The sequence below is a fragment of the Pholcus phalangioides genome, unplaced genomic scaffold (genome assembly GCF_987345545.1).
Source record: "Pholcus phalangioides strain wild (caught in Gottingen) unplaced genomic scaffold, Ppha-v1.0 ptg000004l_1, whole genome shotgun sequence".
Taxonomy (NCBI): Eukaryota; Metazoa; Arthropoda; class Arachnida; order Araneae; family Pholcidae; genus Pholcus; species Pholcus phalangioides.
Window position 1 is genome coordinate 49,214,061 of NW_028301597.1, and position 26,221 is coordinate 49,240,281.

At 38.7% G+C, this 26,221-nt stretch overlaps 2 protein-coding genes across 2 annotated transcripts in view; both read left to right on the forward strand.

The window, feature by feature from the left end:
* The window catches only part of LOC149087779 (uncharacterized), a 227,873-nt gene that overhangs the window by 46,961 nt on the left and 154,691 nt on the right, over positions 1 to 26,221 (forward strand). Inside the window, exon 7 of the mRNA XM_089231704.1 lies at positions 356 to 431. Coding sequence (XP_089087830.1) covers positions 356 to 431 — 76 coding nt within the window. The remainder of the gene's footprint in view (positions 1 to 355; positions 432 to 26,221) is intronic.
* Positions 17,990 to 20,199, forward strand: LOC149087782 (innexin inx2-like). The gene has a single exon (XM_089231691.1). The coding sequence runs from the start codon at positions 18,467 to 18,469 to the stop codon at positions 19,595 to 19,597; it is 1,131 nt and encodes a 376-aa protein (XP_089087817.1). The 5' UTR covers positions 17,990 to 18,466; the 3' UTR covers positions 19,598 to 20,199.

The following is a 26,221-nucleotide window of genomic DNA, read 5'->3' on the forward strand; positions in this document are numbered from 1 at the left end:
CTTTCCTTTCCCTAACGTGCGGTTAGGTTAGAACGAGGTTACCATATTTTTCGCCCATTTGTCAAATAGAGATCATCCGAATTTCTCACCGAAACCTTGTAAGCGAAGCGGTTAATGTTTTTAGTATTTTGTTAATTGAATTTTTATAATTTTCGATGATAAAATAATGAAAACACAAAATAACATGGAATGAATGTATAAAAAAAAAAAACCCGCCATGTCATAGAGTTTAAAAGCTTTTTCTGAAAGTACTGATTTTATTTATGTTTTGAAGTCGAAAATAATACTTTGTAGCATGATCATGAGGTTTTACGCCTTGTAAACATAGTAATAAATACATTTGATCTTTTTCCAGTGAAATACAAAGGAAAACTCGAAGCTTGCAACGCCACTAGTGACAACGGGTTCGTGCTGCCTATCGTACGAAACTTGTAAGTTGTTTATTGGTTTTGTAATTTTAGTTCATGGAATTTGGATGACGAATCTAGAAATTTCGAGATCAGGACCAAAACCAACGTCAAGTTTGGCACCTCGTGGACAAGAAAAGCGCCAAATTTCCCTCCTTCCTCGTGTTCAACCATTAAGCCGAAACCACATTCGTTTTCAGCCTGGCCTGATGTGTTCCAGGGTTGGTAATGTGCGAGTAGTGTGGCCGCTGCACCATTGGCAATGACCGTCAAATGGTAAATGGTGGAGGCTGGAAGATATTGGGAAGTTGGACGAGTACCTTTCATCTTCCCAACCCAAGTCAAAGGAGCCGCCTTCCCCCCCCCACCCCCTTCCTGACTTTCCAATCCGTTTGGCCAAGTATTGGTCGAAGAACGCCAACAGTCACAACACGGAATATCCTGGAAGAGAGAGAATGATTTAGAATTAAATATTCACCAAGGAGAGCATTGGGTAGCTAGCCTATGCCGCTGGTGCAGTATGGGAAGGTGAATATTGGACGCAAATATTTACGAATGACTGTTGGACATAGACTAAAGATATTATTCTTACTCTGTACTGTTGGACCAGGTTGGACATGGGTGTGGCTTCCAGCTTTACTGAATTGTATTCAACCTTTAGGAGAGTGCGAGGGACTTCATTGATTTGAAAGCGTATCGCGGGCCACTTAATTGAGTGATTTGGAGCAACGCCGCATTTTACTTAAGTCATCTGTAAATGTGCCGTGGGTGACTTGAGTGATCTTGAACTGTGCTGCGGATCACCAAAGTGATCTGAGACTGTACCGACGGTCACTTAAGTGATGTATAATGACACCGCGAGGCACTTAAGGGATGTGGGAATGTGCCGAGGGGCACTCAAATGATATGTGAATATGGCATATTTCCAGAGCATTGAAGTGAGTTCACTGAAATGATCTGGGAATGAGTCACGAGTCGCTCAAATGAACCATAAACATACCGCTGGTCACCTAAGTGATCTGGACGCCACGGGTCACTCAAATGATGTGAAACTACACCCTAGGTTACATCAAAATGATCTCGAAATACCCCGCTATAAACTCAATTTCATAAAATTAGGTTTGAGGTCGTGAGCCACATCAGCTGTTGTTGTTCCAGATTTGACCCGGGCTCTGTTCCATTTGGGATATAACCACCTTACCCCTAGGAGCCACATCAGCTGACCCCGAGGGCCACATTTGGCCCCGCGAGCCATGGATTAAACATGCGCATGCTCTAACTTCAACACATCAACCGGAATGCATAGCTGAATAAAAAAAAGAGTAAATTTTCGTGCTCGAATTTTCTTTCTCTCTTGAATGGATGAAGAAGACAATGTACTCTTGATCCGAGCGCTTACCGCGAAGCTGTTGAACCCATTGCGTAATTCGAACTGTAAATTTCGTATTGGCTTTTCTGTGCTTGGCCGGTCCTTTTAAATGATTGTCTCGCTTCGACAGCCATGAGATAGGAAAAAACAAATTCCGCGTGTCTTTCTTCCGTTTTATTTACACCAGAATTATTCGATGGCGAAGCGTTAAAACGATAATATGGAGTCGTTTTCGTGCGTCTTCGAGAAGCAAGAAAAAAACCAAACAATATCAAAACAATGGCCGTTTTCAGTGACTGCCGATGTCTCTAAGAACGTCTCGGGAGAAGATCGTTCATAAATTTCTAGGATGTCTTCTTGTCGAGAGAGAGAGAGAGACACTTTATTGCAAAGGTCGAAGAGTCGTTTTGGACTTTGGCATTGTCATCGTCGAACACAAACACACAAAAAAACACAAACCTGTTCTTTCTTTCTAGGATTTTTTACGAGCATTTTTTATGTTCGGAAATTCGTTCGAAGAGAGAATTCCTCGTGGCGTTTCCACCAATATTAATGGGGGGAGAGGAGGATATAATATACTAAACAATAGAGAAGAGAGAGAGAGAGAGAGAAGCATTGTTTTCTAATGCCGCGTGTAATAAATAATCAAACGCATATACTTGTATAGTGGGTGTAAATGACGGGCGATGCTTTCGGGAGCGATATTCGTGTACTGTGTCGGATCGTAGATTTTGTGCTTCCTGGTTGATCAGTCAAGGCCGTCTGCTTCAATTGGGAAATATAAGATGCGCGCTGTATAATCTGGAAATACGATTATTCGAAGTTATCGGAACTAATTAATTTACCCTACCTACGAGATAGGATTCAGAAGTTTATTTAGAAGTTTTCCGACTTCCTTTGACTTATTCTCTAATCCAAGGGCACTAAATCTTTTAGAGTGCGAGCCACTTAAGTGATTAGAAAAGTGCCGCAGGCTGCTTAAGTGATGTGGAAGTGTACCGCGAGCTATTTAAGTGATCTGGAAATGTGCTATGGCTCTGCCTAAATCAATGGCTCTCCAACTTTTGGAAGCCCGAGGACCGGTTGATTTTTTTCTTTTGCGAATAGATGGTCCGGTCGCGTATACAAAACTAATGGGAAATAAATGGGCATAAATGAAACGGTGAAATACTCACGGCTCAGTTCAACTGATGTCAGGGTCCGGGACCCGGCCACGGCTAATCGGTTGAGAAACATTGACTTAGTTGATCTGGAAACGAGCTGCGGGCTGCTTAAATGAATTTGTAAATGTGCTGCAGTGGCGCGAGCTATTTAAGATCCACGAGCCATTTAAGTGGCTGCGGGCAACTTATGTGATCCGCAACAGCACCCAAGATCACTTAAGTGATTTTTAAATGTGTCGAGGAACATTCAAGTGATCTGGACCAGCGCGCATCAGGCCACTTGAGTTTTCTTTAAATGTATCGTGAGTCACTTGAGTGATTTGGGAATGTGCCGCTTACTTCATTCTTACAAAATTAGATGTGATTTCACGGGCCACATCAAAGAATTCCGAGGGGGTCGTATTTGGCTCGTGGGCATTGGGTTGAGCATGCACGCCGTAATCTGTGGGTATAAAGCAGCATTTTCAAGATAAGATACTGTGACACGGGGGCTACTTTGCACAGTTTTTGAGAGTTTATTAAGAAAAACTCATAGCAAATATGTAAAATGATCTTTGAAAATGATGTTGATATATTCTAAGACAATGTGAGAAAGAACACACAGGTCTATTTCCATAAAAATTCATCATCATAATATATATTTTTTTTAATTTTTGTCAAAATTGTTAAAATTGGCGCAAATTCACCCATATTAGAGAGCGGGTTACTTTGCACCACCTTATATAGTGATTATTTCTTAGCAAGACAATGTTTTGGAGCATTGTGGACGCACTTGAAATTTATTGCGTTACCACATAGTACTACGGGAAACTGACAGGAAATGGATTTTTTTTGCTTTTGAATGGAGAAAATTGATCAAAATTTACAAAAGTGTAACTCATGTCATCTAACATGCGAAAGAAAGCAAGCGATATTAACGAAAAATTTTGTATTACTTTATCAACAAACAAAACATGAAAATTCGGTTAGTAATATCAATTGCACGAGCTGAAGTAAGCCTAAAACGAAGTAAAAACACTACTTTTGGGGCTGCATGACTTTTTGGGTGGTGCAAAATAGCCCCCAGTTCTGTTCAGTACATAATCGTCAAGTGACTATTGATCATATAATTATAAATAATCAGTTAATTACAACTTTATAGGCACGATATCAAAGACAGTTACTTTCTACATATAAACATTCTGTATTAATTTTCTAATCAAGTCATTTATTAACAGAAAAATACAACTTTTTCTTGACAATAAACTTCAGGTGAAATTAAGCAGCACAGATATGCTAAGCAAATCATATCTAAAATAACGGATGCATCATTAACTCAAATACATGAGTTGACCGATAATGTCTTCTGTCGAGAAAAACCAAAACTGTTTGGAAATTTTCATTATAAGACATCTGCCAGGCAACGATGAATCTTTTTTCAGGATTGGTGCTATAGAATATAACACGAGGTTATGTAAAATTGTAGTTCCCCTTGGGAATAAATAACGACTTCAGGTTGGGAGGACGACGAGTCTAGGTCATGGATTTCCAACTGGCGTTCCGCGGAACTCTGGGCGTTTCGTGACAGCTTTTTTGGGGTTCCGCATGATCGAATTGCCACGGAACCCTAAAAAATCCCGAAACCCGGATAGCTTCCAAAGAAGAAAAGTTTCTTGTTACTAATACTAGCAAAGCAGTTTTCTTTATTTTGAGTTTTAACGAGATAGTGTCTCTTCAAAGCTCTTAAAAAATCAGTAGAGTGAAGGGACAGCATAAATCTCAGGGAAAGAAGCCATGTCTGTTAGTTTATGCTGTTTTTTCGCCCAACTTTTCCTAGATTTTTGAATTCAAATATCTCTGAGAATAGTACTTACAAACTTGCACGTACTTAAGAACTTGCATTCGGAAACGTGGATTTTTTTGGCTTTAAGAGAGATAGGGCAACGAGTCTCTAATTGGGGTTTTCAGGACAGGGTGCTCGTATAAAAGTTTATTTTGATAACTATGCAACCCCTAGCAACATGAATGGCGCATCCGAGCCCCTGGAGAGTGCATAAGGAACCCCAAGGGCTCCGCGGAGCACCGGTTGAGAACAGCTGCTCTATAACGATTTAATAGTGTTATTTATACCCTTGGTGGGGGGTCATGATACTCACATTATACCATTGACGATATATGCTTCATTTCACACTCAGAAGATATTCACGGACAACTCGGATGAACACCCTATGATCCACAATGATTAGCATCATGATTATGCCCCTAGGTCAGACTATTAACGGGCCCATCTATTATGCATTTTTAGTGGTTAAAAAAAAAATGATGAGAAAGAATCATCTCGGATCTCCGGACTGGAGCCCTGCCCATCTCCTTCCTCCTTGTGAGGGCCATGCGGGGAACCTCATTGTTATAGAGCATAGGCGGACATAGACTTGGAAGTCTGGGGGGGTGGGGCACGATGATGATGATTTCAATTCATATATACATATATACATTAGATCAGTCGACTCCACCTTTGACGCTGGGCCCCCCCCCCCCCGTATCTCCGCCCATGTTATAGAGACTTCCACGATAAGATCTGGTAGAATATTTACAACAATGAATATGCTTTATTAGAGGTGGTGCCTAAACCCTTTTTTTATATTTTCCCCTTTTGAGACGGCAGTGTAGGGACATTATTATTATTTTTTGGATAAAAATTCAAACATTTGTTTGAATTACGTAGAACAGTCATATAACTATTAAGGGTCAAGGGTTCCGCGCTAAACTTTATGTTGGAAACCCCTGGTCTAAGTAGGGGAAATTGTAATAGACAACAACATTTCTTCGGCGCAAGTTTCGCTTTGACCCCACTTATTTTGATGTAAAATCACGAGTAGTGATTTCGCTAAGCCCCTCGTGCTGGCCGGATTCCTCTCGTACGTCGGATCACATCAGGCTCAACTGTATACCCATAAGGGCGGGTCAAGTTTATACGATGCATTATCTGTTTATTCAATCAAAAAATGTTTTGTAGCTAAGCTTGCTTGTAACCGGCGCCCCCCTTCCCAAATAACAACAAAAAAAGCAATCACACCATATACAGTAAACGTCTGTTATAAGAAAAACTCACAATCACGGGAAAATTTTTCGTTATAATTCTTATTATAAGTAAATTTCAATTTTTTTGCACTGTGAGATCTGTAACATTAGCTCTTGAAAATTACTAGTGAAAACGAGATTCTCGTCAAACGCCGTACTCGTTAAATCAGACTTTCACTGTATCTATATGCAATTATGAATAATATAGATTGAAATTACACGATAAAAAACGCCACTTTTTTCACCTGATGGTCAAAAATTGAACTATTTTTTTTATTGAATCTTTCCTTCCCTCCACGGTCCGTATATCCTGTACACCATGTTTCATTAAAATACCCTTAAGTAGAAAATCCCTTATTAAAGTGATACTGCCAAAGAAGTCACACCGTTGATCTTTTTATTTTACTGTAAATTAAATACTAAATTCCACAAGGACGCAATTTTGTAAATTACCTAAAACATTGCTGAAAGTTTAACCTTTTCAGCGGCGCAGTAGAAATCCCTAAACCAACTGTAAAAATTCATTTCTTTTCTTTTAAAAATTAAGTTGATTTTTTTCTCCCGATTGCCAGCAGGTGCAAAGTAAGGAGTGTGACAAAAGTGTTCTATTGAGAAATCAACTCTACAAACAAAACATCCCGATTTGACATTGCTAAAATAAGAGGCTTTTAATGAGGCGAGATATCTGGTCGATGCTGAAAAAATAAAGTATACTTCTAGGACGTTTTCTCTTTGACTGGATACTTACGAGAAAAAGGAGGGTAAAAAATAATGCGCTGAAATTTTCTACATAGACCGTACTTATTATCTCTTCGAAGACAATGGCTTTCAAGGTTCGGCGAAAGGATAAAATAATTTTTTTTGCATAAATTCGAGTTCGCGTGGTTCCTTTATATTCGGCAAGTGTATAGTTAGAAGAACTTCTGCAGCTGGAACAACGTCAAATCAAACGGGATATAAACGAACATTCATTTGAATTAATTTGACCTTACAGTCGAGGAACTTGACAAACCGATGCGCACATTCAAATCAGCTGCCGTGTCTTTTTCTTTTTCACATCCTTTCGTGTGTGTTTGTGTCGACCAGAAACATCCATTAAAACATTAATCACAAAAATAATAATGATAACACTTCATCTCTTTCTCATCCTCTCGTCAACGAATTCATTTCAATTTTGATATATGCATGCACACATATCTGAACGAACATTTGTGAGAATGGTTTCATTCAGAATGTTCCTTGATATATAAACTGTAGAAAGTGGTTGATTCGAGTTTTGGGTAACTCGAACTTTTACGAATTCCCCCTTGGGTTTTCTATCTAATTTAATGCTAAAATTTCTTGTTTAATTTAAAAAATTTCCGAGTGTTTCGGATATTGCGATGTTGAGTGAAAATTTAGTTTGGAGAAGTTCTACGAATCAGACTTTGTTTTATTTCACCAAGTTGTTAAACAACAAATTTCCCAAAACAAATAAAAGAAAACCGAAATTTGAAAATGCTGTCTTCCTTCTTTGATAAGTTAATGACCATTTTGACATTGTTCAGCTGGAGTGCATCGAGACTGTGTACCACTTAATACCGATTATACTCTTCAACATATAGGGTCAAGGTGTAACATTCAAAATCTGAATCTTTTTTTGTCATCACTAAGAGTACGGAAAGTTCAGATTTTTTAATACGTTAATGAAAGGGTATTTCATTGATAGCATAAAAATAAGCAAAATTTGGGAAATGGTTTCATAAAACGGATGATCACATGAACTGTTTCCGTAAATCAGGCGTTGAACATGGTCAAGAAATTCTGCAGTGATGCTGATCAACAACAGTGCAATACTATAGCAGCTAAGACCAATTATAATTATAAATTACTAAAATTTGGAAAACTGTTTCATAACTGACGATTAAATTTTAATGATTGATAATTATTGTCTTATGCGAATGTTGATGATTAAGTTGTAATTTGTAGTCATTTTGTGGATCGAGGATAGATTGATTGGATAATTCGAGCTTTTTTTCCAGTGACTTTGAACTTTGAATTAACCAAGTTCAACTGTATGTATTTTTCATTCCTGGTAATCTTCAGGGAATAGAATTAAACCGATATAGTGCAGTTCTTTTAAGAAAAATTACGGATACTTCGTGTTTTCGTGGGGTGCAAACCACAATTGTTTTATCTGACCATGTTTATTTTGCATTCGGTTCTGAACTCTATTCGAATGTCTTAATGTCGTTTAACGCAATTTTTCCCACTATTGAATCCGTCTTTAAACCTAACTTTAATGGGGCTCCTCGAGAGCTTTTCTGTTGTTCCACGACATCAAAAGCGGTGAAATTTTTCACGCCATTTGCACGCCAAATGTCGACTATTCTATGCCGCAAGGTGTACTGTCCTGCGGTCATCTCAAATACATTTGCTCAGTTTAAGACGTATTCATGTCAAAAAGGAAGTTGCAATTAAAACACATCAGAAGATCGCGATCAGATCTCTGTGAGCCCAGCCCTTTATTCATAGTCAGCAACGAGATCATCTTCAAAGGACAGCTAAATGCTCAACGGGGAGTTGTTGTTGCTATGGCTTAAGAACTAAATTAGCTAGAGTTAATTTGATCGTCCCTGGGACCCTGATGTCAGTGTTTCTAGAAAACGTTATGACGAATGAATCGGATTCGGTTACTTACATGATCAGTACCAGGATCGGAACAAGTCATTAAGCACGAATTTTTCTACAGCATCAGCTACAGACTTTTCTCTCTTTTTCTATTTTCCATGTCAAGAAAAATGTGTCTTAGAATATAAGTTTAATGAACATCGGTTATAAGATATTCTTCTATTTATAACGCGTTGTGTTTCTATGAAGCTTTTTGCGCTTGCGAGGGCGAGACTAGAAATGTTTTTGGCCAACCGACCGCATTCCTCGGTGTTGAAGTCCTTGAAAAAGTCACTGACGTTGATTGGCATCAGGTCAGTTGGTGGATGTGATGAGTTCATCAACTGAAACCGAAGTGTTCGAGAAGCAAACAGCATTGACATTTAACACGGAACGGATCTTTTCCTTTTCTTTTTTCTTCTCCGTCGAAGAGAAAGATCTCGTTATAATTACCCGGACGGAAATGATGATATCAGTGACCGCTAATCACTTTCGGCTTATCGGGATGGGCTTGTTCTTAAAATAGAAAAATTGCTCACACTTTGGTGGTTTTTAAGAGAACCAAAAATCATTTCGATTCTGCCTTGAATTGGAAATTTATTTCGAATAAATTTCATATTAATGAAATATGAAAAAACAGTCCCACTAGAATTGCGTTTTCTAATACTGATCCAAGCACCACAGTTCGTTTGTCACCTGGGGCACCGGAGATCCCTTGCTTCTACGCCATAGTCCAGCCATCTACTTCTATGCTTCTATCCATTATCCACCAACCTCAACATCACAATGAAAACCTTACGTCAGCACCAGTAACAGGAAAATTCGGAAATGAGTTGCTAATCGTATGTACACCCTGCATTTCATAGGACTCCGATTAGCAGTGATTTGCTTTTGTGCAGTGCCCTCTGTTATTATTATCGCCGCTGTGAGGTCGTGTGGGGGGGGGGGGGCATCGTCCTGAGGATCAACCGCTGTTTTACGGAAACAGCGGTTGACAACCTTTTTGAGGAGCCCTTTTTAGTAGAAAAAAAATTCTGTGGTTGAGTCCTGTAGGCCAATTTTGTAATTATTCATCAAAGCTACTGATTTATTTTTACTATTTAAAAATATTTGTAATTATTATTTTTTTGATTTCACTGTTTTTTTTAAATTTTCCTCGAGCTGCCACGGAGCCCCTGGAGAGCGCACAAGGAGACCCAGGGGCTCCGCGAAGCAGCGGTTGAGAACCGCTGCCGTGGAGGAATGTGTACGATATGTATATATATATATACGGTTTAGTAGTAGTAGTAGCGTTCTCTATTGAAGGAAATTCGAACTAATATTTTTTCCCGTACCAACAAATTCGTCTTTGTGAGATAAACTTTTTTTTTGCAAACCACATTAAAAGAACAAAAAAAAGAAAAATTCTTTCAATTTTATAAATTTGCAAACTGTTTACGAATTTATGGGATACCCTGTATGCTAGTTGTAACGTAATTTTAAAGAAAAGTCACCCTAATTATTTCGTAATTTCAAATTTTAATTCTTCTCGTCTACTACTGCATCTCACAACAGTTTCTGCGGGTACGTAACTCGCAAAAATAAAATAAATTTGAAAAGAAAACGAAATATTAGAACAAAGGAATCAAAGATGGCGGATCAAAGTACGTAGTGATTGAGTTGGAAAATTCTGAATAACCAAATAGCATTTCTTTTCAGAAAAAAAATTGATTCTATTATGAAATTATGTCGAGTAAAATGAATATAAATAAATTAATGAATATGAAATACCTATAATAATAATGATACGGTATTATTATTATTATTAGGTATTGTAAATCCTTGAAATTGGAAATCCTTGGTAAAATTAGGGTATTATTAATATCCTAATTTTACCAAGGATTTTCAACGTCACCGATGTCTAGAACATTGGTTTTCAACTGATGTGTTTCGCAGAATGAACACACTTAGTCAAACTCGGTTATATAACGATTCCTGAACTATAACGTCAATAATAATTCGCGGTTGTGGCTGATTCCTATACAAAATAATGTTGATGAACCTTGCTTATAACGTCGATGAAAACCAACGACCTTTATATGTATATAACTACACATTTTTTCCGTCGCTTTCTATGGCATTTTCTTGATTCCGGGAATCAGATCTTTATCATATTCAGGGAATGTTTGTTTTTATAATACGTAACGGTGAAAAAAGGCTTCGTACATGTTCGATGGTCTGACTTGCTCATTGATATGACTCGTAAACCAGGGCCGGAACTAGGGGGGGGGGGGGAAGCAACTGCCCCGGTTGGCAGTTTTAGGTGGGAATAAAGGAAACCGTGTTATCGAGTTTTAAGGTTGAGGAGGCGACAAAATATTGTTTGCCCCGGGCGGCTGAATCATGTTTGCTCCTGGCGGTAAAAATCCTAGTTACGGCACTGCGTAAATGGAACGTTCCCGTATTTTCACGTAATTTTGGTCGTTCCGATTTTTTTAAAAATTCTCCGTTTTTTTTTCAATGAAACTTTGTAAAAAAATAAATTAAACGAAATTTATAAAATTTATAAATTTTCTGACCAAGATAATTTACATAATTAAAAAATTGTATAATAATGCATTTGAGTATGTACAGATACAAATATTCATCAAACAAATGTGCCACGTTAAATCTTTTTCATTCGTGAATGCATTTTTCAAAAAATGCAGACTTGATTGATGTCAAGATTGTTTTTAAACATTAATTAGCAATTTAACTGACATTATTACGTGAGAATTGACCACTTCCTTTTGTCCGTAATCCCAATATCCCGCATTTTTCTCGGTAAATTATGGTCACCCTGATCGTTATGATATTTCAACTGTATACATTGCATCTGATTATATTTTATTATATTTGAGAGGTCCTGAAAAACATTAATCTCGGTTGTAACGACATCTCGGTTTAACGACAAAGTTTCACAGAATCTTTGATGTCGCAATAATCGAGTTTGAATGCATATAACTTTTTCATTGGTTGTGGTAATAAAAATATGCATATCGGTAGAAACATGTATGGATGCGCGAAGTTTTCGGCCAGTATTCCGTTTTTTGCCGGGAAAAAGTTCCTGTGTGGGCCAAATAAGAGATAAATAACTTCTTTAGGCCGAGATTACGCTATAAAAGTTTGATGAAAAATCTTTTACAAAACTTGGAAACCAATAGGTTCATTGGTGAATGTAACGTATAGGCTTATTGTGGTTGTTTTTTTGAAGTTTTGTGTAAGATAATTTGTCAAACTTTTTAAATTTTTATTAGAAATAGTGTCGAAATTCTTTTGTTACTGAGCAGCTGAGTAGAAATCAAAAATGTCTAAATAAAAAATATGTAGAAATTATTTGCATATATATGCAGTACAGAGTATACGTAAGGATATTTTTTTGAATATGCACTAATAGAGAGAGAAGATATGCATTTTTTAAGAACATATTTGCTTTTTTTGCATAGGGATTTTTTTATTGCATATTTTCTCATTTTTGGTACATATTTCGGAATTTTCAACTTTTCAGAATTTTTTAGCACATATTTGAGATACTTTATGCATATTTTGGATTTTTTAAGGCATATTTTTGGTTTTTAATGCTTATTTTTGGGTTTTTAATGCTTATTTTTGGTTTTTTAATGCATATTTAGGCATTTTTAAGTGTATATTTCCATATTTTTGAAGCACATTTCGTGACTCTTTAGTGCATATAATCCTGGCCGTAATGATCAATAGGTCGTGAAATTTGGTCATGAATTCAATGACCAAATAGGGCAAAATATCTTTTACATGTTTCATTCAAGAACAGCAAGCAGCTGTGGTCACTAGGCTGTGGTCATATTCCGCCGGTGGTTATTGCAAGCTCTTGAGAATTATTCGAACCCGATTCTTGTCCCAAGGACACGATACTGTCGATTGCACCTGCGCGAATCCCACGCGATCACGTTCAAGACATGCATATATTCATACGTACGTACAAAACGAGGATCGGGTATCCTCCTCGTGTAAGAATCTTTCCCACGGGCCGGTCAGTGTCTCATTTCGTATGGCGTGGGCAGTATGATATGCATAATGCACCACGGGGAATAGCAATTACAAGACTATGGGGGCAGAAAAAGCGAAAGATATATGTAATATATAGAGTAAAAAGAAATCTTGATGAATACAAGGAATTTTCAAACTTTACCAGTATTAGCCAGGCCCCCGGATCTGATCATTTGTGACCTTGTAAGAGATCAATTTGTTTCCCTCTAGGCAATAGTAATATAAATGCCCCCTTCTCCTCACAAAGGATGTCACAGAGCTCTAGCTCATAGGCCTGGAGAGAATCGACATTTTTCTTGACCTATATATTACGGCAAATTTAATAAACTGGTTATTATGCATATTCACCGGTTATTATGCATAGAAGCCAATCGTCTAGGTAAGTTTGATAAATTTATCGCTTTTACTGGTGATTATGCAAAATATCCAAGCGTAAATGGTAAATTTGATAAATACTAAAACAATTATCACTCTCATCCGTGATTACACATAATACTCAAGCGTACTTGGCGAATTTGACAAATAAGTGAAATTTATCGCTTTTTACCGGTGGTCATGCGCATAATAACCCCTAGTGCAGGGGGTTCTCAAACATTTTCCTGCCACTCCACGGCACCTCTGACAAAGGTTGGCTTCGCACAGTTTGAGAACCCCTGACCCAGTGTATACAATTGGTGAACTTGATATACAGGGTAGGTAAAAAGTCCGTAGAAACCGAAATAAAAAGCGGTTTAAAGGGTTAGCATCGCTAGGTCACGGGAATTCTTTTAAGACAGGAAAGAAAATTCAAAAAACAGCCGATAGGTAGCACTGAAGTACACAAGTCAAAGAAAAGTGTACCGATCCGGTCCATCCAATCTGTCGGAACTGAAAGATGAGATCCGCCAAGAGGTGTCATGTATATGTTACCGCTGAAATACAGAAATTAGTTATTCTACGGATTATCTTATTATTATTTGTATAGCATTATTGAAATTGACTGGGGACAAATAAATTATGTTATGTTATGTTATGTTATCTAGGTATCAAATCAGTTAATCTGCAGATTAGCTAGGTAATGTGCACGTTAATGACTTTCGAGCTTTAGCGGTAACATATACATCCGGATCTGCTGCACTCTGCCGTTGCTGGATTTGTGACTCGTCAGCAATGTGTTATCCCCTGTGGTGGTGGTCATGTGGAACACATACTGCTGTAATAAACGATTTGGAGGCATTGTGTTCGTTATTTGCGTAACTTTTCTTTGACTTGTGTACATCAGCGCCACCTATCGGGTGTTTTTGTTATTTTTCTTCCTGTCTTTAAAAAAATTCCCGTGACCTAGCGATGCTAACCCTGCAAACCATTTTTTATTTCAGTTATTTTTCCGGTTTTTATTCATTTTTAAAGTTTCTACGGACTTTTTGCCCACCCTGTACATGAAAAGAATTCACAAAAAAAGTCTAATATGTTTGATAAATATAGTCGGACCCGATATAATGAATTCGATATAAATAACTCGCATTTTTATCTTTCCTCCGGTTTTTTGAGTTTGAATATCTGTCCGAATATTGCGCTTCGGAACGTGGAATGTTTTTTTTGTTAGCATCAGGAAAGACAGGGCAACAACCTTTTCATTGGGTGCACAGCGTGTCCGTATAAAAAGTTAAAATTTTTATTTAAATACCTATGAAAAACCCCCTTTCAACGTAAATGACGTATCTAAGTACTACAAGCTATTTGGATACTTTTTCTAAATGGAAATATGGGGCTCTAGGATCAACGGTTCACCAGTAAAATACCATACGCACCCTGTATATCCATACATTAACAATGTTTCCAAAAATAGGGTATGATTATACTTGGATTTTCTTTGGGCCCTACATTATTAGAAAAGTATCGAAGTAACAGAAGCGTACAGCTTAAGGCGATTGTTTTATTTAATGAGTATAATCTTCAGCGGGAAGAGTGAATTGGAATAAAGGAGAATTTTGTGTAATACGTACGAGAATAATCCGTGAAGCATTTTTACGGCCGTCTTAATACCTCGGCAAAACGGCATTGAATGCAATACATACAAACTTTTATGTAGCTCTTTACCTGATAGCCCCGAATATTAAGGACCCCCCCCCAATGCTATAGATTAGTAAATAATTCATACATGAATATATTTTGGGACGAGAAACTGTGATTTCAAGCATTTTTTATATCCGCGTGACTTTCCGTGAGGCTGCAATGAGTAGTATTCGGTCCTCATTTGCGCGGAATGCGGCCACTGATGTCAAACGAAGCCACTTTAATGAGGAGGTACATATCATTACCACCACGCACCTTATTCGGGGCCCTCGAATTACAATGGGAATAGAAAACCAGAACTGTGTTAGAAAGGAACGGAAAAGAAAAGACACACGGCAGGCAGTATCGCTATTATTTATTGTTCCGTCTAAAAAGAAAAAAAAACCCTCGAGGCCATGATTTTGAGGTTTCATTACTTCGTAGTGATTGTTTCAAGTTTGTTTGAGAGGTTGTGATGAAAATGGCTTTCACTTCGATTGTTGCGAATTTTATAATGGCTGTGAGACAATTAGCTACGGTGGACTTAAATTGATTGGAAACGCCACAAAAGAAATGCATAGTGTGACCAGTTTTTACATGGTGTCCGGCCGGACTGAAATTAAAAGTAACGGTTTATAGTGAGAGATCCACACGTGTGATTATAATCATGAATTTTTCATTTCCTCTTTTATTTCACCTGTACATTGGAGTGCGGTAGCCCGGTCGATAAGATACTCACCCAAAGTACCAAAGGATGTTTAGAGGTGTCGCGAGTTCGATACCCGGTTCGTCCTTGTCAGAAAACTTTCCTGACACAGGGGTGCAACAAAAAAAGGCGACTTGACCGCTGCAAAAAATTGCTACCGCAGGGAGTTCCCCCATCGAGGGGTTAGGGCACCAACCTCTCGATGAGTATAAAAAAAACAAACCTGCCGTTCGGAATCGGCAACAAATTGTAGGTCTCGGTCTAATTAGCCCTCGTGTGCAGAAAATGACCGTGGTGCGACAAAAATGATCAATGATATAATCATGAATTGCAGTTGGATGTAGAGAATGAAACTCATTAACTTAATTTGCAGGTTAATAAAGTTGAATATGAGCACCTTTAGTGGGTCCTCAGGGTCGGAACAGGGTATTCGATCTCTTGCCAAACAGCCTCAGTAGTATTTGAGGGGTTATTAAATCAACTGCTGCATAAATACGCTATTGATACGAATGTGAGAGGCTCCACATTCCATTCAGTTAGTACACACAGTTTAAAACGTACTATTGATCGAAATGAAGCTAGTTTAACCCTTAGCACCCCTGACCGTGACGTAATCGAAGAAAAATGTATTTCCATTTTCGGTAAATTTTTCTGAAATAAATTACACTGTAAAAGGGTTGAGCGCGCACTGAAAATTATGTTGCGGCGTCCACATGCCAGCATGTGGACCACACAATGGACCTCATAAATACTCCTCTTAGGAACCTCTAACAAATTGCTGCATGCCGGAATGTGCCGTGTATGCGTTATGTACTATCGTCAAGTTGGTTTTTGAGGAATGCCGATCATTTGCTCCAGAAGTGCTACCATCTACCTTGGGAACTCGGAAGCAAATATCTCAGCGGTTCGTTTCACCTGTATATGTTTTTTTGGAGTATTTTACTAAATGAGAGATTGGGGGGGGGGGCATTACACCTTTTAGCCCAGCATTATTTACACCTTGAAGTAGGAAAACCCACAGGAAACAAACTTCCGTTGATCACGTCGTTCCCATGCTAGCAGTCAGCGCAACTGCTGCGAAAAGCGTCTCAAAGCAGCTGTAGATAGTGCGCATGCGTGACTTCGGTTGAAAACTTTGATAAAAAACGTGGAGGAATCCCCTATCGATGACTCAGCGCGTTCATAACTGATCATGTATGGGTTCTCTAATATAAGCTAATAAATGATTAGGCAGCCGGACTGCTGGGTGCCAAATGTTTGTTCATTCAAAATCACAGAGAAATGGAGCATAAGGGGAATAGGGCACAAAAATGCCTTGAATACAGTCATACAGTCATCCGAGTTGTTTCTAGTGTGGAGGAAAAAAGAACCAAAACCCCGAATCAAACGGGGGGGGGGGTACAAAAATTATTAAAAAGGCTCTCACCAATTAAATTATGTCTTTCATAAATTTTGAATTTACCGTCACTTCTAGAATAATTTCTTTCTATTATTTTTCCAATTTATAATCAATCAGTTCTAAATTTCCACCAGTTCTTAGATACTTTCTTTCTAATTTTCATTAGTTTTGGAATTACTGTATTTCTTTTCATCAATTTGCAATTTTCTTCAGTTCTGAATTTTCATCAATTTTTGTGGGTTTTTTTTTTCAATTTCAATTTAATTGCGTGTTTATATTTTTTTGTGTGGATATTTTTCAGCATTACTGTATATTCTGTAACAATGCAGGAATGAATCTATTCCCCTCCTCACGAAATATACAAAATCGGGTGATAAGCAGCCAAAAAATCATTAAAACGGCTCCGTTCTCACTATTATTTCCACATTGGGCCCCGCGTATGGTAAGGCGGTCCCTGTGCTTACCCGAGGATCTCAAACATTAAGCATTCGATAAAATTGAATTCTAATTTCAAATTTGTCCGGAAACACATCCGCACACCTTTCACTCTCCTCGACCGGGGCCCCGATCTACCGCGAGCTTTGTGTAATTCAATTGCTCACCACCTATGTTGTTTTGAAGTCGGATCATTGCCCCGCGTTTAGCGAACGAACGTCACGAAATACGCAGATATAAAAGATAGACTTTCATCGAGGACGTTGTCCGACGTCCGATCATCATAATAATCGTTTTTGATAGTCTTATTTTGTTGTGTATTAAAATAATTCTCCAATAATTTCGGAAGCAGGTGAAACGCTCGAATGCACGTCATCTGGAAAATTACTCACGAATCTCATCAAATATGTTTTTTTTTCCTTTCATTGTGGATTGGGGATTCTCATACTTACCTTACCCTGCGTATGCGGGCGTACGCTGTTGAACGCTTTTATAGGCATGACGTTTATAAGAGGGGAATTGGAGAGAGGACTGAACCCTGTATAACGCCTCTCTCTCCCTTTTCTTTCTCTCAGTTGCCCATCTGCGGTTATTATTATTGTTATTTGTATGTGTTACGCTGGAGTGAGCGTCTTTTATGCAACGAATCAAGTAGGAGGGTTGCACAGAGGAAGTTGCGCGGTGGAGGCGAATCCTTCACTTTCTTTTCCACCGGTTTTTTATTTTTATGTGTGTGTAGGATTCTCCCTTCATTCCACTCTCCGCGTCTCTGAATCCATTCACTCACTCTCCGTACGCATAGGACGACAGAAGGTGTGTGTGCGTATACGCTCGAATGCCGAGAGGATGCGTTGTGGACAATCAGATCCGTTATTGTCGGTGCCAGTCTCCGTTTAGGTCCCAGTGGTGACGCCAGGATTTCAGTTGCGAGTGAAGACAGACACATACATACATAGACAAGGCTGTCTGACGGTGGTGATACTTTTATTCTTTGTTCTGTTTTTGCACCGTCCAGTTATGACTCGCAGCCGTCGACGGTCACTTTGTTTTGACTGCGATTATAAACGCCTGTTCGTGTCGTTTCGAGTTTCTAGTGTCTACCGTAACCGACCAATCGAGAGAGATTAATTTTTACCCCCGTAAGTTCGTTCTGCGATAGTTTCATCAGTTCACTTGGAATAATTGTGCTCACCGTTCATCATGTTCGACGTCTTCGGTTCCCTGAAGAGTATCATCAAGATCGACAAAGCTTGTATCGACAATAATGTCTTCCGACTACACTATAAATTCACGACTCTGGTCCTGGTAGCGTTCAGCATCCTGACGACTCTCCGACAGTACTTCGGCGATCCCATCGACTGTATACAGAACGATGACATCCCCGAGAAGGTCTTGGAGACTTATTGCTGGATTCACACCACTTTCACTCTGCCAGATGCCTGGGATAAGAAAGTGGGTGTCGAAGTCCCACATCCAGGGATCGACAAGTATACTCCTGGTGAACAGCGGAGATATCACTCGTACTACCAATGGGTGTGCTTCGTGCTCTTCCTCCAGGCCATCTTCTTCTATGTACCGAGGTACATGTGGAAGAGTTGGGAGATGAAGAGGATAGAGAACTTGACGTTGGGACTGAATTCACCGGTGATGGATCCCGAGGAACGGGAGACGAACAAATCCCTACTTACGAATTACCTGAAGACGACCATGAACACGCACAAGAGTTACGTCACCTGTTTCATCGTCTGTGAGCTCCTGAATTTCGTCAACGTCGTCGGACAGATTTACCTGATAGACACTCTACTGGGAGGTGAGTTCACCCGGTACGGCCTCGAGGTTATTCAGTTCACGGGGATGGATCAAGAGAACAGAACCGATCCGATGATCAAGGTGTTCCCGAGGATGACCAAGTGTACTTTCCACAGGTTCGGTTCGTCCGGCGACGTGCAGAAACACGACGCCCTGTGCATCTTGCCCCTGAACATCATCAACGAGAAGATCTACATCTTCCTTTGGTTCTGGTTCATACTGCTGGCGTTCCTGTCTGCGGTCATCCTCGTGTACAGGTGCCTTATCATCTTCTGGCCGGCGACGAGGTACCTCGCGCTCCGTTCCAGGTCCGGTATATCCAACAAGAAGGACATACACGTCATATTGACCCATGCCGAACTCGGGGACTGGTTCGTTCTGTACTTGCTGTGTAAGAATATGGACCCTTTGAATTTCCGGGACGTGCTTCGGATGCTCGCCGAGGAACTCAAGGATGGCGAGAAGCTTCTGGAGAAGCATCGCAAATCCGCGCCTCGTTTCGACGACTTCAAGTCCTTCTAAGAATTTTTCCCAAGTGCCTAATTTAGGTGTGCAACAGCGAAAAAATCGGCGCTTTTTTTTAGACGACTTCAAGTCCTTCTACGAATTTTTCCCAAGTGGTCTAATTAAGGTGGCGAACTGCGAAAATCGGCGCCTCCATTCGACGATTTCAGGTGCTTATAAGAATTTTTACCCAAGTGCTTGATTTAGATGGCCAACACCGAAAATCAACGACTTGAAGTGCTTTTCAGAATTTTCTTAAGTGCCTAATTTAGGGGGGGGGGGATGGGTAACAATTGAATGGAGAGTCATTGTTGTGTTTTTTCAAGAAAGAGCTCTCGTACTTGTGATAGAACTCGGAACAGTTCCTAGACAGTATTATTGATACGAACCAATACTTACGCCATTTTTTTGTTTTTCTCCTCTATTTTTTTTTTTCGTTTTGTAGGACGTCGAAGTAAGAAATATTTACTTGCTTTTTTATGTTATTGGCAATTTTCTGTATGTTTCCTCGCAATTTTAAGTCATGGACATCTCTCTGTGTCTATCTATATATTTTAGATTTGACCAAAAAAAGCACCAATTAATTAAACTCATTGGTAATAAATTAATCTGATCTTCCAGAACTCATAAATGAAATTCTTTTTAGTATTTAGTGTGTTTTAAATGACTACAGTCCAAATAGATGCTTGATCTGTATGTAGGCCGGGCTTGGATATTTGGCGGCCCAGTTTAAATAATTGTTAAAAACAATTTTACTGTTCTTCAAAATATCTATATGCATACCTTATACGGGAAGGAAACTGAAAAATCTCCAGCTTAGAGGCCCAAGAATAGAAATATTTTCAATTTATTTTGCACTATGAAATTACTAGAAAATAAGTGTAAGATGTAAATTAAATAGGGGGGGGGGATATTGGTGCAAGATCTTGGCTTCCCATGCTTTCCTATGGGAAAAAATCAATCTCTTTCCTTCAAGGCTGGGATTACGCTATAAAAGTTTTATAAAAGTATTTTTATCAAACTTTTATAGTGTCACGGCCTAAGTGACATTTGAAATTTTTCTATTCCCTTTAGGGCGGTATTCACCGACATGGTTTAAACCTGTAGTTACAATTTTTGGATAAGAGATCAACATAGATTGGTTTAAACCCTGAATTTAACCAATCCGTGTCGATCTCTTATCAAAAAATTGTGATTATAGCTTAAACCATGTCGGTGAATACCGCCCTTAGGCACTCAATTTTTTCTCTCTCAAATACTATGGATGTTTTTATACAATTTATCATGAGCATTTAGGATTTTAATTATTGGTTACTTTTTTTCTCGAATTTTAACTTCAACAACATGCAGGTTTTTCAATATATTTTGTCATATTTCATCATATTTTGTGTCACAAAAACCTTTTAAATAACTTAATAAAAAATCCCCGCGTTAAAAAATGTAACACTTTACATAGTGTTGAGAGCCCTACAAAGTTTCAAGACATTTGAACGAATAGTATTCGATTAAAAAATGTTCCTTATCAAACAAAACACTTAGTTTTGAGAAAAGAGCATTTTAGTGGAAAACACATTAGCATATAATATATATAAATATATATAACGCCTGCCAGCAATTTATATTGAAATATTTTGAAAATACTTCTTGTGCAGATAGAACAAAAACACATGAACAAAGTTAGACGCACAAAATTCCATAGCATTTGAAAATTGAAAAATTCGAAAATGTGTCTTTTTTTGGGAAATTTGCGTGCACCAACCTCCTTAAAATGCTTTAGCCCAGAGGCCGAAGAATCTAAATAATTTTTCAAAATTTTTTTATTCTGGAAAATAAATTTAAGATGCCTAAGAATCGCAAAAGAAAAGTTGTTTTTTGTGCTATGAAATTTAATGCAAGAGGACAGCTGAAATTATCCAGCCTAGAAGAGACCAAAAATCTAAATAGTTTTTAAATTTTTTTCTTTTCGTACTATATATGAAATTTAGTGTAAGACGCCCGTTAAAAAACCCTAGTTCTGTGATTCTCAAATTTTTGAGGCCTGCTGAAATTCTTCAGCCCAGAGGCCCAAGATTGAAATATTGAAGGAAATTTTTTTTTTGCTGTATGAAACTCAATGTAAGAGGCAAAATGAAATTCTCTAGCCTAGAAATTCTTTCGAGGCCTAAGAATCGAAATACAAGTGGCAGCTGAAATCCTTTAGCCTAAAAATTTCCAGCCAATAAATTCTATAGAGGCCCGACAATCGAAATAGTGTATTTAATTTTTTTTTTTTTTTTTTTTTGCACTATGAAATTCAATGAGAGCGACCAAAGGAAGCTGAAATTCTCTGAACCTAGAGGCTCAAGAATTAAAATATATAAAAAAAATTATATATATTTTTTTGACTGTAATTCAATGTAAGGGGTCGTTGAAATTTTCTAGCCCAGAGGCCCAAGAATCGAATTACAGTATGTTTTAATTTTTTCTCTATGAAATCAATGTGAAAGACTCCGCAGAAATTCTCTAGTCTGGAGGCAAAAGAAATGTGCACCATGAAATTTGATGTAAGAAGCCTGCGCTGTGAAATTCTTTGGACTAGAGTCCCAAGAATCGAAATAGTTGATAAATTTTTTTTTTGCAGTATGAAATTCAACGTGAATGGCCTCTCTAAAATTCTTGACCGGACGGTCAAAAGCCTATCGTACGGAGGGCCTATCTGTATATGTACGTATAATACAGGGTATCCTGTAAGTGCTAATGCGGCCTTTATCTCATCAACCGTCTATCGTAGAGGTATGATTTCAGTTTAAAAAAGGCTCAAAAGGCGTTGAAAAATTGCCCTTCACCAGTTTTGAGAGTGAACACATTCATTATGTCGCAAAATAGAAAATACTATAATAAGTTTTTTATACGGTCCCCTCTTGTCCCCTTCCAATTAGAAAGTTGTTACCATATCTCTCCTGAGGTCAACAAAAAAAAAAGTGCAGTATTCGCTGAAATATTCGAATTCGAAATTTTGAGATTGGGAAACGACAGCTTAAATGAGGGAAAAGGAGAGCTGTCCGTCAGTTTTTGCCGTTCTTTCCCAACTTTCTCCGATTTTTGAATTAAAATATCTCAGTGAATATTACAGTTAAAAACATGGAGTTTTTTTTGTTTGGCTCAGAAAAGACAGGGTAACATCTTTCTAATTGGAAGTTAGAGCACCAGGGACACGTATAAAAGTTTTGATTTTTTTTTATTGTGTGACACACTGTATTCTCACTCTTAAAAGGGGGTACAGCAGGGCCGTCATTTCAACTTTTTCCGGGGGGTGGGGGGGGGCAAAGAACATGTACTCAAGGTATGCATATATATATACTATTTGTAGTGTATTTTAAAAAGCAGGGGGGGGGGCAACGGCCCCCCGACCCCCCCAAATGACGGGCCTGGGGTACAGGGTAATTTTGATCATTTTTTAAATTGGAACCATACCTCTACGATGACGGCTGATGAGGTAAAGGCTGCATTAGCACTTGCAGGACACCCTGTATAGCTTGAGAACAGTGGCAGGATCTGGGCATGTGAGTATGGTCACCCTCCCGAAATTATCGAAGATTTTTATCCTGGGGCCCGACTGATTTGAGGGGGCTTTGAGCAAAGCAGGCATTAGAAGACTTCCACAACTAGGGTGGAAGACGTTTGGTCACTCAGCAAATAGAATTGGTTTAATTTTAGGGCCCTCCAATTATTGGGCACTGAGAAAATGCCACAGCTGCCCATGCTGAAATCGGACCAGTTTTTATCGATTCTCAAGGAAATTTCCAATTTTTTTAATGCGTGTATTGCATTTATTATTGATAATTCAACTAATGTTAAACCTCTAAACCTCTATAAACGATTTCTTTTTTACAGAAATATCAAAGGGCCCCCAAAAAATGTTCGGGCACCTTAACTAAAATTTATAAAATTTAAAGCTGAGTTTAAAGTTAAAACACACACAGTTTTAATAACCTTAATTTTTTAAGTGGTCCAGTGCTCACCTGCCCAATTCTGGCCCTGATTCGATATGCAGTATGTGTTTTATCAAGTGAGGACTTATGACGACGAAACATTTTGAATTTCTCAATGAAAGAGAGTGCTCTGTAACATCCTGAATTAAAAACAGGCCATCTTCAAACTGTTGCTTTCGAGCACCGCTGTGCTTAACGAAGCCTCGAGAGGTGCTCGATGTTTGCGCGCGATTTTGTACTCGATAACCGTAATTTGAAATTTCAAGAATTACGTAGTATTGATTTGATTTTGAGCGCATGTCAGATCATCAGGATGGGTGCTCTTGCGCTGTTAATGGGCATGGAACAGTGCTCGCGACTCGACAAACATAGAAGACTCTCCCCGCGTATTTTTTAATTCATTCTTTTCTTATCCAGACTGAAGTAAATGGTTATGTCATCGGGTCAAAGGAAGGAGGTCAATTGCTCTTATAATTATCTGGAGAGGGGAATGATAACAGTTATTTTTTCTTATAATTTCGTCTTCCGTCCCATCCGTGGAAGGAAGTCATCATCCGGGGTCTTTAAATGACTATATTCCAAGTAGTTTCTGTCGATGGTCATGGTGGTTATTACGACAAAGAAATATCTAATGTGATCCTCCTCACCCCAAGTAGGAAATACTGGTGGGTCTCTGTCCTCCGGGAAGAGATGAATCACATTAAATTTCATTTCTTTATACCGGGGTTGGCAATGGGGGGGGGGGGGAGCAAGCAGGACCGCCCTTACCAGACGCGGGGCCCGGTCCGAGAATGGTAGTGGGACCAGTGGGGTCTTTATAATTTCGGGGGCCCCTCTGACCCCGATTTTATATGTTCTGTGGGGAAAGGGGGAATCAGAACATTCAAAAAAAAAAAAAAAAATCCTTCATTATAACAAATAATGAAAAATTTCCATGCAAAAAAATCATAGATACAATTAAATTTTAATTAGCCAAACAATTTAATGAAAATTTCTTACAGAAATTTTTTTTTAATTGATGAAAGAAATAATTTCAAAACCAATGGAAATCGGGACTTAATGAAAGAAATTGTCTGAGAACTAATGGGGGGAAATTCAGAATAAATGAAGGAAATAATTCCAAACCTAATGAAAATTTATAATCAACGAAAGAAATATAATTCCTGATTTTCAGAATTGAAGAAAATCCAGAATAAACAGAATTAATGAAAGAAATAATTCCAGAAATTTCCATCATTTTGATTTGATTGATTTTAAATGATTTTCATCATTTTGATCCTGAATATCTTTCATTTATTACTCTAATACTCCCACAATTGATGAAATTTCAGTATTCCATAATTCACTGGTTCTCAACTGGAGTTCTCAAAGCGGAGCCCTGAGGGCTACGTGTGCACTTCCCAAGGGCTCCGCGACCCTACTCGAGGAACATAAAATAAATCATTAACTTTGATAAATAAATAAATGGAAGAGGTGTACGGGGCTCCACCATAGAAATTTCCAACAGGAGTGATTGGACCTGAACCTCCCTTCAATCTCTTCTGTCTCTGTAACGTTCGTCAAGCTCCAGCCGCCGATTCGTGGCTGAGGAAAAACAATTCAAATATACAGCATTTAAATATACAAATTATTTTAAATTTTATGAACTGTTAAACTATTTACGAATTTATGGGATCCCCCCCCCCCCCTGTATATCAGTGCTTCCTTAGCGTCGCCAACCTTTGTCAGGGACGTCACGGCAAGATGCCGATATTGCTTGAGTGCCTATTTATGCTATGAAGTGGCTTTTATATATGGGCAAAAATATCTACTAAACTATTCCAGAGAGCCGCAGATGAATCACGAATTACACAAGGGAGCCGCAGGTGACAAAATTTTGAGATCCACTGCTGTATATTATGTACTTAATTTTGAATAGTATAGCACCAGATTTCAACATGCAGGCCTCTCCTATGGACATGAGTGGGCCATGTCTGGATGGGTCCCAGTGCCATGATATAGCCCTAGTTATATGTGGAAATCCCGTTCAAGCTCATGATCTGGACACTCGCTGCAGGGCGGAGGAGGTTAGACCAGCAAACCACCCACACCAACCAGCAGCAGGACCCCTCACACAACTTCATCCCCCCCCCCACACACACACACACTTCCCCACTTGTTGTACATGAAATGATATATCAATAGAAAGATATGTGGGAACATGGGCAGGTGCAGAGACGCACATCGCCTGCAGGCCGCGAGTGGGGCCCACGAAAACTAGTTATACAGTCGAATCCCGTTATAACGAACTCCAAGAGACCGGAGAAATCACTTCGTTATAACGAAATTTCGTTATAAAGGGATTCCAAGTTTTTGCATTGTTCCTATGTAAACTTATCTGGGGGATTTAGAAATGTGTTCGTTAAAACGAGATTTTCGCTATAACGGTATTCGTTAAAACGGGATTCGACTGTATAAGTTATATATATCACTTCGAACTGATTCGGCAATTCATTACCGAATCAGTTGGAAGGGCCGGAGGTGTGCATATATGTGTGTTGTGCGTGCATGTATGTGTGTTGTGTGTGTCTTTGTACCTAACAGAGAGTATGTAGTGTTGCTACAGTGTGTTTTTAGTGCTGCCGTGTTTTTCAAACTATGAATGAGGAGTTTAAAGGATTGAATTCCCTGA